General features: G+C 34.6%; 2 protein-coding genes across 2 annotated transcripts; both read right to left on the bottom strand.

Annotated features, from left to right (window-relative positions):
• Positions 1 to 2078: 2078 nt before the first annotated feature.
• LOC120176984 lies at positions 2079 to 2569 on the bottom strand. Its single transcript, XM_039183256.1, has 3 exons — positions 2432 to 2569; positions 2268 to 2358; positions 2079 to 2232 (listed from the first exon to the last, which is right to left on the bottom strand). The coding sequence occupies exons 1-3, from the start codon at positions 2436 to 2438 to the stop codon at positions 2079 to 2081; spliced, it is 252 nt and encodes an 83-aa protein (XP_039039187.1). The 5' UTR covers positions 2439 to 2569.
• A 4550-nt stretch (positions 2570 to 7119) lies between these two features.
• LOC120176974 lies at positions 7120 to 9167 on the bottom strand. The gene is made up of 4 exons (XM_039183251.1): positions 9154 to 9167; positions 7473 to 7612; positions 7328 to 7399; positions 7120 to 7283 (listed from the first exon to the last, which is right to left on the bottom strand). Exons 2-4 carry the CDS (start codon positions 7477 to 7479, stop codon positions 7120 to 7122), a joined length of 243 nt encoding a protein of 80 aa, XP_039039182.1. The 5' UTR covers positions 7480 to 7612; positions 9154 to 9167.
• Positions 9168 to 13837: the final 4670 nt, after the last annotated feature.

The raw sequence follows: 13837 nt of genomic DNA, 5'->3' as shown, positions 1-13837 counted from the left end.
TTCCAATGGTTTTTATTTCCTTTTCACGCTTCCACGATACCATGAAATGTTGACGTACTTGATTTGTGGTTCCTAATCCATAGGGATGATACATCATGTAAGTTCATCCGAATTTCCAGACTTATCCTAATCACTTACTTATTCCTCAGTCATTGAGGTTCTTAGTTCATTTAGCATTCAAGTCCATTCCAGTTACTTCGGGATTTTCCAGAGTAATTCAAACGTTCCTAATTTCAGATACATATTGCACTTCCGATCCATTCAATTTGGTCTTCGAAGTTGATTTATCGAAAAAACGTCCAATTCTTAGTATTGAATGCGAACTAGAGTTGAACTTAGTTGAAATACTTCCAAAATTATCATCGAGCCAAACTTGAGAAGATGAACACGCATTCAAGTAATATCTATGTCATTCAGGTATTGATATAGCTTTAGGGTTGATCTATTCACTTAAATTGTATTCCATTACTTTGAAAGGTAATCCAATACCTATGCTTATTTGGATTCCTTAATTAATCCAAGACATTTACTTAGTATAGGCCATAAGGGTATTTTGGTCATTTTGGCATTTAGTTTTATTCCATTCATTACAGAGCTTGAGGATATCCAAACATTCCTGAGTTTGGTGATATTCTTGGGTCATTTTTATTACAAGGGTATTCTGGTCATTTTACAGATCTGGTGTATTTCAATCCTTTCTTTCGATTCTGTCTTATTATTTAATTCCAACTTATCATTTATTCCAGACCTTCCAAATAATTCTGACACAAGAACCCCCCTCGATAATTTATTCTTATCTCTGAATTTTCAGGTCACTGTCTTCTCAGAAGTTGCAAACAGGTTATCAGGAATTTTCTGTACAAAGACAGGATTTTTAACAATTAAATCCATACTTAATCGAGTTAAGTACAAATTCCCAAAGTACTTTCCCATTCCGGGTCAACTCGGACTATTTTTACCTCTCAAGGGCATTTTCGTAATTTCTTAACCAGATAATTTCGATATTAGCTCTTAACGAAAATAATTATAATTTAAAGATCCTATGGTCAATTGCTTTCTAGAACATTCTTTGATCTTGAAATGATTCCTTAAAAGACTTCTAGTATCTAGTATAAACCTTCTTGGGGTTAAAAACCGATTATCCATCATTTCCAAGTAAAACTAAACATTTCTTATGCACATCAATCGTTTTAGCAGATCAATAATTCTTTTCAGATTTATTAATCCACTTCCAGGGACAATTCTTGTCATTTTCCAACATAAGGGTAATTTTGTAATTTTACCTAATCAAAATATTCTCATAATTTATCATCTAAGTACCTTTAATGAGATAAATTATAATCTACATATCCATGGTTAATTCTTTTATCACTTAATTCAAGAACTTTTAATTTAATTCCAACTGTCCTCCAATTTCTTATAATAGTAATCTGAGCCATATTCAGTTACCTATTTTCTACCGTATTCGTATCTAGTGTAGATCTTCATTAATTACACATATGAGACCAAACATTTCCATTCATGCATTTACCAATACCAACATGATCTATAAAGCATAAAGAGGTAGTAAAGTATTACCTCGATTTACGTGCTATATTGATCGACCATTTAAATTCCATTTGAACGCCCTCGATCTTTAATTCAACTTCCAATATTTTCCTCACGATCCAGGCCATCAAAATTACTAACTCGAATCCAAATAATTTCCCTCGCCATAAAAATAGCTTATTAGAATTGAAATAATAATTTGTAAACCCAATTTGTATAATTGAATATTTGTGGGGTTACTATAAAAATTAATCAGTAAAATTAGGGACTGAACCGAAATAATTTACACTATTGGGCCATAAACAAAAACTAATAAAAACTAGGAGACAAGGCCATGTTCTTACCAAGCTCTGAAGACTCATGATGCGATTTCCCACTATATATATATATTTTTTAAGGCACTACCCACGTGATTTTCCTTTTGAGAATCATAACCCTATTTTGCAAGTAATTGGTGTATGGGCATTGCCACATAACCCACGTGGAGTGTCCCTTGCATGCACCACTCTTAATTATTAAATCTAGTTGTATCATGTGGTAATGAACCAAAGACCAAAGCTATGGTCAACGGCAGCCGTGAGTGCCATAAAGATGGCAGCATCCTCTATGCATGTTACGTGTCGCATGGTCAGTTGCACCGACGGTTTGCTGCTCTCATTTTCCCCGTGAACTCTGCAACTCATTACAAAGCTGTCCGAGTTTGGGGTTAATGCTTGAGCTTTCCCCAAAGCAACCAGCTCTCTGGCCTTAAAGCGTCGGGACGAAGAATCAACCAAGCTCCCGGGTTGGACTTGGCAACCCAATCGGAACCTGTTGATGGAACAAAGGGCGTGGTTATGAAGGTCGCCGCAACAGCCGAGCCGGACAGATCATGTATCTTCACCTTCCATCCTTTCCTCTCTCTTCTCCCTGTCTCTATGTCTAAATTGTCACCCGAACCTGACAAGTGTTCAATGAATCAACTTGCACTACCCTGTCTCGACTGAATTCACAACTGAAAATCGGTTGTTTGTACAGGGAAACCTTGGATTCATATCTCACACGCACATGGGGCAGAGAATGTATGAATTCTGGCTCTCGAAGAACTCAGGGCCGTTTCACGAATCCTCAGACCTAGTGAGTCTATTGACAACCTAATGAAAACCTGAGGATCCATTATTGTCATGCGAATTTCCTCATTGTAAAAAGCTTAAAGCTACAACGACTTGAAAATCCTTTGAATGAAGCTTGTTCTTCATACAGCAGTTGAAAGAAACAAATTTACAGGAAAGAAAAACGTCTACCCAGACTCCAATATTCCTTTGTCTTTGCCTCTTCAATTTCTCAATATCCCCGAACTCCAGATTATTTTGCGAGTTTATTGAACCATTTATAATAAAATTTCTTTATTCGATTTCAGGCTTTGGTGGATACCGTCGAAAGTGAAATCTGGAAACAATGAATTCCATGCAATGCATTATCATTAATTAAATCCCATCACCCAATAATTTATCCACTACTACCTACTATTTCATCCCCATTCATGTTTTTCTTTTAAAAATAAATTGCCCATTACTTTAAAAGATATCTATTATTGAGTGGCCCTCAATTTGTTTAAAAGATATCATATTTAATCTAGAAAAAAATAACCCCTACATTGGGGTGTTACAATTCTCCCCTCCTTAAAAGAATTCCGTCCTCGAAATTTAGTCATGTCACTGAATTGTAGAAATGAAACTTTTATCAGTTCTTTCATATCTTTCATGTAGCTCTTATAGAAATACGGATCCTCCACTAATCCTTAACCAATTGAGTATATATATTCTTATCAGAATTTTTTTCTCATCTCAATAAAAGAATCCGAATGAAAATTTCCTTGAGTAATCAATTCAGTCTTGGTTACGAGAATAAGCTCATAGAGCAGTAGCATATCCCAATTTCATTTCCGGAGTCGAGTCAGAATTTCTCAGATGAATAACTCTCATATGGCTTGTGAGGTACTTTACAGCGATTAGACAAATGTTATTGGTATTTCTTTTTGTACAAGTATAACCTTAACAGATGGAAACTTTGGTTTACTCGCTACAGATAAGGACTCAGCCCTGGAGTTTCGGCTCAGAGAGGTACGATTGCAGTCTAGGGGCATGTACTGATCAGACATTTTTTTGACATTCGACCGGCCAGTCTAACTTGAAAATTTTTGACTCAAACCATAGCCATGATACCACTAAATGTAACCCCCTCAGACCGATAAGGGTAACCTGATCTGATCTGGAGTGTTACATTAGGGCCACTGGAGCGACCCACTGTAAAAATAGCGGAAAATTTAAAAATTTTATCAAAACATGTAACTTATAAAATCATTTATCAGTATTCAGAAATAAAACAGATTTTCAGACTCGTATATAAAACAAAATACAATTACATGCCCCCTAATCATATGTACCATTCTCTAGAAGCAACGCCGGAAGAACTCCCATACTGATGACGATAGTTGCACTGGTACAATTCTTTTAACCTGCAATGTTGAGTAATAGAGTGAGCTTAGGAAAGCTCAGTAATACATAACTACCAGATGATGCTGAAGAACGTGCAGATACAGATAAATATATATTTTCTTATTGGTTCTGAACATCTATGAATTTTCATGTAGAGCGGAGATCCTACTGATATTTCATATAGTAACGGACAATGAGTTTTCAGTTCAGATGGAAATATTTCGGATGTCTAGGTTCAAGAGATCAGAATAGGTTATCTAGTGTGTTCCCATAAAACTAGTAAAAAGATACATAATTTTTTTTAAAATATATATATATACACCCCCATCCTTTCACAATCTGTTTGTGTAGGTTCCCCGGAACCATACACCCCGCACAACCAGTAACAGTAAGGCCCTGAGCACACAGCCGAGGAGACTGCAGTAATCTTCCTCCAACAATAAACCCCCCAGATAAAACATTTATCCGTCGGTAAATAGAGATATCAGAAATCAAAACAGAATTCAGATCAGATATCAGAACAGAATCCAGATCAGAAATCAGAACAGAATTCAGGTAATGTATCATAACAGAATTCAAGTCGGAAATCAGATAAAATATTTATATGATTAGGGAACACACCAGAGTTTACAAATATTATTCAAAGGTATTGGATAATATTATCAGGCAGAGAAACACATATCTTCAGTATGTCGATAGAATGTTGGAATTTAGAATCACTATTTGAAAGAGTTCATTAACCGACATAATCATCAGTTATCCAGAATATGACTTATTGGGATCATCTTATTCGGACACTTTTCGGAAGCTCTACGAAATCTGAAGGTATTCAGAATCTTTACAATCTATGACGATTAAACCGATTATCGAACAATTCCAGATTCCCATAACCAATACTTATCAAATTGTCAATTCATTAACCTTCCAGGGTATTTACTCTTTAATACCAAATATTCTTATCCATAGATAATTTTTTGAGTCATCGTTGAATATATCTTAAAAAAATGAATAAATATTCCAATGGTTTTTATTTCCTTTTCACGCTTCCACGATACCATGAAATGTTGACATACTTGATTTGTGGTTCCTAATCCATAGGGATGATACATCATGTAAGTTCATCCGAATTTCCAGACTTATCCTAATCACTTACTTATTCCTCAGTCATTGAGGTTACTTAGTTCATTTAGCATTCAAGTCCATTCCAGTTACTTCGGGATTTTCCAAAGTAATTCAAACGTTCCTAATTTCATATACATATTGCACTTCTGATCCATTCAATTTGGTCTTCGAAGTTGATTTATCGAACAAACGTCCAATTCTTAGTACTGAATGCGATCTAGAGTTGAACTGAGTTGAAATACTTCCAAAATTATCATCGAGCCAAACTTGAGAAGACGAGCACGCATTCAAGTAATATCTATTTCATTCAGGTATTGATATAGCTTTAGGGTTGATCTATTCACTTAAATTGTATTCCATTACTTTTAAAGGTAATCCAATACCTATGCTTATTTGGATTCCTTAATTAATCCAGGACATTTACTTAGTATAGGCCATAAGTGTATTTTGGTCATTTTGGCATTTAGTTTTATTCTATTCATTACAGAGCTTGAGGATATCAAAACATTCCTGAGTTTGGTGATATTCTTGGGTCATTTCTATTACAAGGGTATTCTGGTCATTTTATAGATCTGGTGTATTTCAATCCTTTCTTTCCATTCTGTCTTATTATTTAATTCCAACTTATCATTTATTCCAGACCTTCCAAACAATTCTGACACAAGAACCCCCTCGATAATTTATTTTTAACTCTGAATTTTCAGGTCACTGTCATCTCAGAAGTTGCAAACAGATTATCAGGAATTTTATGTACAAAGATAGGATTTTAACAATTAAATCCATACTTAATCGAGTTAAGTACAAATTCTCAAAGTACTTTCCCATTCCGGGTCAACTCGGACTATTTTTACCTCTCAAGGGCATTTTCATAGTTTCTTAACCAGATAATTTTGATATTAGCTCTTAACGAAAATAATTATAATTTAAAGATCCTATGGTCAATTGCTTTCTAGAACATTCTTTCATCTTGAAATAATTCCTTAAAAGACTTCTAGTATCTAGTATAAACCTTCTTGGGGTTAAAAACCGATTATCCATAATTTCCAAGTAAAACTAACATTTCTTATGCACATCAATAGTTTTAGCAGATCAATAATTCTTTTCAGATTTATTAATCCACTTCCAGGGACAATTCTTGTCATTTTCCAACATAAGGGTAATTTCGTAATTTTACCTAATCAAAATATTCTCATAATTTATCATCTAAGTACCTTTAATGAGATAAATTATAATCTACATATCCATGGTTAATTCTTTTATCACTTAATTCAAGAACTTGTAATTTAATTCCAACTGTTCTCCAATTTCTTATAATAGTAATCTGAGATATATTCAGTTACCTATTTTCTACCGTATTCGTATCTAGTGTAGATCTTCATTAATTACACATATGAGACCAAACATTTCCATTCATGAATTTACCAATACCAACATGTTCTATAAAGCATAAAGAGGTAGTAAAGTATTACCTCGATTTACGTGCTATATTGATCGACCATTTAAATTCCATTTGAACGCCCTCGATCTTTAATTCAAGTTCCAATATTTTCCTCATGATCCAGGCCATCAAAATTACTAACTCGTATCCAAATAATTTCCCTCGCCATAAAAATAGCTTATTAGAATTGAAATAATAATTTGTAAACCCAATTTGTATAATTGAATACTTGTGGGGTTACTATAATAATTAATCAGTAAAATTAGGGACTGAACCGAAATAATTTACACTATTGGGCCATAAACAAAAACTAATAAAAACTAGGAGACAAGGCCAAGTTCTTACCAAGCTTTGAAGACTCATGATGCGATTTCCCGCTATATATATATATATATATTTTAGGCACTACCCACGTGATTTTCCTTTTGAGAATCATAACCCCATTTTGCAAGTAATTGGTGTGTGGGCATTGCCACATAACCCACGTGGAGTGTCCCTTGCATGCACCACTCTTAATTATTAAATCTAGTTGTATCATGTAGTAATGAACCAAAGACCAAAGCTATGGTCAACGGTAGCCGTGAGTGCCATGAAGATGGCAGCATCCTCTATGCATGTTACGTGTCGCATGGTCAGTTGCACCGACGGTTTGCTGCTCTCATTTTCCCCGTGGACTCTACAACTCCTTACAAAGTCGTCTGGGTTTGGGGTTAATGCTTGAGCTTTCCCCAAAGCAACCAGCTCTCTGGCCTTAAAGCGTCGGGACGAAGAATCAACCAAGCTCTCGGGTTGGACTTGGCAACCCAATCGTAACCTGTTGATGGAACAAAGGGCGTGGTTATGAAGGCCGCCGCAACAGCCGAGCCGGACAGATCGTGTATCTTCACCTTCCATCCTTTCCTCTCTCTTCTCCCTGTCTCTATGTCTAAATTGTCACCCGAACCTGACAAGTGTTCAATGAATAAACCTGCACTACCCTGTCTCGACTGAATTCGCAACTGAAAATCGATTGTTTGTACAGGGAAACCTCGGATTCGTATCTCACACGCACATGGGGCAGAGAATGTACGAATTCCGGCTCTCGAAGAACTCAGGGCCGTTTCACGAATCCTCAGACCTAGTGAGTCTATTGATAACCTAATGAAAACCTGAGGATCCATTGTTGTCATGCGTATTTCCTCATTGTAAAAAGCTTAAAGCTACAACGACTTGAAAATCCTTTGAATGAAGCTTGTTCTTCATACAGCAGTTGAAAGAAACAAATTTAAAGGAAAGAAAAACGTCTACCCAGACTCCAATATTCCTTTGTCTTTGCCTCTTCAATTTCTCAATATCCCCGAACTCCAGATTATTTTGCGAGTTTATTGAACCATTTATAATAAAATTTCTTTATTCGATTTCAGGCTTTGGTGGATACTGCCGAAAGTGAAATCTGGAAACAATGAATTCCAGGCAATGCATTATCATTAATTAAATCCCATCACCCAATAATTTATCCACTAGTACCTACTATTTCATCCTCATTCACGTTTTTCTTTTAAAAATAAATTGCCCATTACTTTAAAAGATATCTATTATTGAGTGGCCCTCAATTTGTTTAAAAGATATCATATTTAATCTAGAAAACAAAATAACCCATACATTGGGGTGTTAAACATTAAATACAAAACGACAAGGCGCCAAACATTGGAACCCTTTGTGCTGAGGGCTAATACCCATGTAAGTACAAGCTTGAGATCTAAAAGATAGCTTGTGATTCTGAAATAGTCCTAAGTGAGGAAAACAATGACACCCGAAAACCCTAATCATGGAATAATTTGGTTTTTTTAAGAAGCTTTTCAAATGGTGACAATCCTTGTAACACCCTAGTAGAAAGCCAATTAATCAAGTACACTGCAGAAGCAATAGCATAGGACCATTACTTAATCGATAAAGATGTCTGAGCTAATAAAACAAGTTCTAATTCAACAACATGATGATGCTTGTGTTCTACAACCCCATTCTGCTCAGAAGTATGAGGACACGTCAACCGCTGTATAATTCCTTCTTTAGCCAAGACTGGTGACAATCTCCTAAATTCACTGCCCCAGTCGGTTTGTAAAGCCTTGATAGTAAGACCAAACTGATTAGCTACAAGCTTATGAAATAGTTGAAATGTTAACAAATCTTTATCCTTGCATTTCAAAAAATAAATCAATGTGTGTCATGTAAAAGCATCAACAAACGAAACATAAAAACGAAAACCATTATAAGTCACATGTGGTGGTCCCCATAAATCGGAGTAAACAATATCAAAAGAAGATACAACTATTGTATTCGATTTAATAAAGTTCAGTTTATGACTCTTGCCCATATGACAAGCCATACATTCTTTATTTACATCAGAATTAACTTTGATACGTAGCTCACTAGCGAATTTTACTAAATTATCAACAACTGGGTGACCAAGACGCCTATGCCAGAGTACATCCCGACGAAGTAGACACTGAGCTAGCAGAAGCTTCTGCAACATTGACTTCTAAGGAACTATCATCCATAGCAAACGAATATAAACTTCATGTTCTTCACCTTGAAGCAGTACAGCACCAGTAGCCTCATCACGAACACAATATCGATTGGCATGGAACTCAAGGAAAACATTATTGTCCCTAGCAAGCTTAGAAATCGAAAGCAAGTTCTTGGTTATTTGTGGAACATGCAACAAGTCATTCAGTAACAGCACACAAGAATAAGAATTAACATGAGAATGACCAATCAAAGTAACATCAAGAGGCATACCATTTCCAACTAAGAGTTTACCTGGTCCAGAGAATTTAGATTGATTCAAAACCTTACTAGAATTGTAAGTAACGTGATGTGTGGCTCCTATGTCAACCACCCAACGCTTAGGTTCTATGGAAGAAGTATGAGCTTGTGGTTGAGCAACCACAACTAAACCAGACTTTCGTTTAGCACATCACTCACAACCATCATCAGAGGATGACATAGAAGGATTACCGGTGGAGAAATCATTTTTATAATTCGATTGGTACTGCCCACGATGAGAAGAAGTCACACACAATAATTCTTGGTCGTATCTATGCGGAAAGCGATCAACAAGGTGGCCAATCTATCCAGAAAGTTGACACTACACATGTGATCTACCACGACCCCGACCTCCAGCTCAAGAGCCAGATGAATAAGCAAATCTCTTATTAAAATTTTTATTTGACATCAACGAGCTCTGAATCTCTCCTTGAGCAATATTTGCATTCATCAGCAATGACTCCAGCTGATCACCAAAACTAGCAAGTTGTGTTTCTACATCAAGAAGCATAGTATAAAAAATATATAAGGACAAAGTTTCCCTCATGGTAGTGATAACTGCCATGAAAGGTTGATATTCTCGTAGAAGCCCTTCAGAATACTAGCAATGTGTTCAACCTGAGGCACCACACTGCCACAAGATGCTAAGGCATCACACACCTCCTTCACACGAGTAAGGTAAGCACGCATATTGTCTCCTCCTTTTTTAATGACTGAAGTTTGTAATGAAGGCTCATGATAGCATTCGTCGAGCGATTAGCAAAAAACTGGAGAACCGTATTCCAGATGGCCGCTGTCGATTCATCTCTGACAAACTAAGGAAGAAGATGAGCACTAATAGTGGACAATAACCAAAAGGCAACTCCACTGTCTTGGGCCACAAAGTCTTCATATGCTTCATTGACACGAACAATGCCATCATCATCGACAACAGTCTCTGGCAGAGTCACCACAACACCTGTAAGTAATCACTCCAAACGATAACTCCGAATGGTGTGAAAACCTTGTTGCTTCTAAAGAAGAAATTCATCTCATCAAGGACAACATTCACCTTCTTGTTAGACAAGGATTTAGCACTGGTGGAGAAATCCATCAAGAAACCGCCACAATTGACAGTAAAACTCAAGCAACAGAAGCCAAATAGAAAGTCCCAAGATCAATGGCGAAATATACCATATTGGAAAGAGGGAAAAGATGAACACAAGCTACAGAAAAATGATATATCTTGAACATGCATTGAAACAAAGCTTTACCAGATTTATACCCACTACATGTAGCAGGTAGTTCTAACAAATCCTAACAACCAAGTAACAAACTCCTAACGAATTCAAGAAGTTGGCAAGACCAGAAGAGGTTTTCTCATAAGGTGAGAGCACGTCTTACCAGTTCGTGCAACCCTAGATTAGGGTTATGAATTTACAAGGGAAAAAAGGGGTTAGGATTTTTATAGAAAGTCTTAAAATTCGAGGACGAATTTTATTTAAGGAGGGGAGAATTGTAATACCCCAAAAATGTAGATAATGACCAAAATGTAAATTTTGAAAATTCGATGGTCAAAGTATAAAACTTGGAAATATTTAGGGAATTAAGTGATAAATTTCCTAAAGAGAATTTGATTTTTATAAATATATAGTTCACTCTTGAGAGTGAGGTTTATAGAAATTATATTTTTTGATTTGGAAATTTAGTAAAGAAAAATTAGAAAGGGTTAAAGTCCGGTAACGAATCGATATTTCAGATCGAATTGGAATTTTACAAAAATTTTAAGGATGTTATAAAATGGTTGGAAATATTATTTTAATATTTTATATCAGAGAAATTTGGTATGGATATGTGCAATTTTTCATATTTAACCGAAGCAGTGGAATATAGTGACTAAAATGCAAGTTTTGAAAATTTCATGGGCATTTTCGTAATTCAAAGTCAAATTTATTCATCTTTGACTTTGAAAGATGATAAGGATGACTTTTCATGGTTTTATGGTGAATAAGAAGATTCATTAAGGGTGATTTGGTCTTATCCCAATTAAATGAATATTTTATTCATTTAAGTGGAATATAATGTAAACAAAGATGAAATGCACCCAACATTTCATCCAAATTTGCTCTCTTCTTCTCCAACCAGACGTGGGCTTCTTCAAAGGTAAGAGAAAGCTTCAATTCAATTTTCAAGCAATTTCCTTAGGATTTTGAGTATGTTGAAAATAGAAAATTGTTATATGCGACAAACGCTATCATTTGGTACCAATATTGCATGATAATATTGTTAGTGTTCAAGTTCATCTTGAGTTGATGAAGGGGATGTTGATTTCTTGTGTTTTATGGGTTATGAAGAGTTAAGTGATTTTAAAGAATTGGTTGTAAGAATTGATGAAGAACCTAAGGATGAGATTAAAGAAAACAGTTTATATTTTGAAGTTATCAGTGGGTTTGAAAATTAACCAGAAATTATATAAAACTAATTTGGAGGTTAGTTTTACATATTTTTGTTCATATATTGATCTAGTTTTGTTTAAACAAATGGGGATCAATTTCAAGGTGTATACAAAAAGATATGAATTTTTAACAAAGGAAAGGTCAGAAAAAAATCGGACAGCAGATTCTGTAAAACAGATTATATTGGTCAACTTTGAAAATTCATCATAAATTGTACATAATGAATTAGATGGAGTTATTTATATGGATAGATTTGTATTCGAGTCTAGTTTTCAACAGAATAAACAGAATTAAATTCAAGTGTGTATATCAATACAAAATACTAATTCTTTAAAGGTAGTGCGAGTTGTCTGAATATGGAAAATTGATGGGTTGTTGTGTAAGTGTAATATAATTGATGTATTATGCTGGAAATTGTTGTTTGATAATTGAAATGAGTGTTAGATGTGAAATATGACTATTTTGGAAGTTTGAAAAGATTTGTGATTTAAGTACAACATTTGTATAGTTGGGGTACTTAAATGTTATTATGCTTTTGTAAAAGCCTTTGAATGGTAATAATTTCAATAATGGAATTATTGGTATTAAGAATATAAGTGATAAAATGGTGAAGGACCATTTTGTGTAAATTGGAAAAGTAGGTTCCAATGTTAAAAGGAATTATTAAGTGTTAAATATTTTAGACGAAAATGAGTTTCAAGTATATTATGGAGTTATTTTGGGATATGTTTATGTTAGTCCAATACTAACATATATATCATTATGAATTTGTGATTTATATAGATTATAATTGATTTGCAATTGAAGCAAGTCAAGTACAAAAAGGGTTTATTGTGGACAATAGTGAGGCTCACATATTTTGAAAAATATAAAGTGTCAAGGTGAGTGCAATACATGCATGAAATTATACATGGATGTTTTATAAATCATCAGGAAGACTTGTGATAAGTCAACCTTGTTTATATCAGGATGATATTATGTCATATTTTTATAAATTGACATGAAATTGATATGTCACAGTATGAAATTATAATGCAGTGATCATGAATAATGTGATATTGTACCATGAATGTTTCGGGTATGAATTGCCCAATGTTAAATATTGATAATATACTTTGTCATGGATGGATTGAATAAAATAGACTATATGCCCAAGTAAGTCATTGAGGGACAGGGTATAGTTGGCATGACATAGAGTATAGCAACTGCAGGTTTATATTAGCACTATAGTGTGTAAGGACACTAAGTGCAGGTTTATGTCCGGAATAGCACTATAGCGTAAGCTTAGTGTAGGTGGTGGACACGACCTTATGTGTATTATCCGGATTAGCACTATGGCGTAAGCTTAGTGCAGGTTTAGCATTACGGTGCAGGTATTTTGCTTGAATACCCAGGGTCCCTAGGGTGTTATATTGGGCTATTGTCTATGGTTTATGATTTATTGCTTAATAAATGGTAAGCATGCAAATAAGATTACGAGCTTATGGAATAATGGCAAGTATATTGGTAAAATAAGCTTATGGGATTAAATGGTAAGTATATTGTTAAAATAAGTTTACGAGCTTATGGAATTAAATGGTAAGTATATTGGTAAAATAAGCTTACGAGCTTATGGAATTAAATGGTAAGTATTTTGGTAAAATAAGCTTACGAGCTTATGGGATAAATGATAAGAAATTTTATATAATTTTTTTATAATGGTAAAATATTGGATATGCTAGTAAAATGATTTTACGGTATTTTGATCTTGACATTGAAATTCATGCATGAATTGTATTACACTGATTATTGTTTTAATTGCCGTACTAATTATATACTTAGCGTGTGATGATTTTCACGCATAGGTAAAAAGCCAATAGTGGAATAAAGAGTTCGAAGTGACATCAAGCATCGAGGAGTATATTTCATTATCATTAAGACATCATATGGTGTAATTTTGACTTAGATAGTGGCATGTAATTAATAATGTTCAATTTATTTTGTTGAACTAATTTGGAAACAAAACAGTAAAG

This window comes from Hibiscus syriacus, unplaced genomic scaffold, assembly GCF_006381635.1.
Source record: "Hibiscus syriacus cultivar Baekdansim isolate YM2019G1 unplaced genomic scaffold, ASM638163v2 tig00003435_pilon, whole genome shotgun sequence".
NCBI lineage: Eukaryota > Viridiplantae > Streptophyta > Magnoliopsida > Malvales > Malvaceae > Hibiscus > Hibiscus syriacus.
Note: the sequence above shows the minus strand (reverse complement) of the source record. Positions and strands in the feature narration are given on the sequence as shown.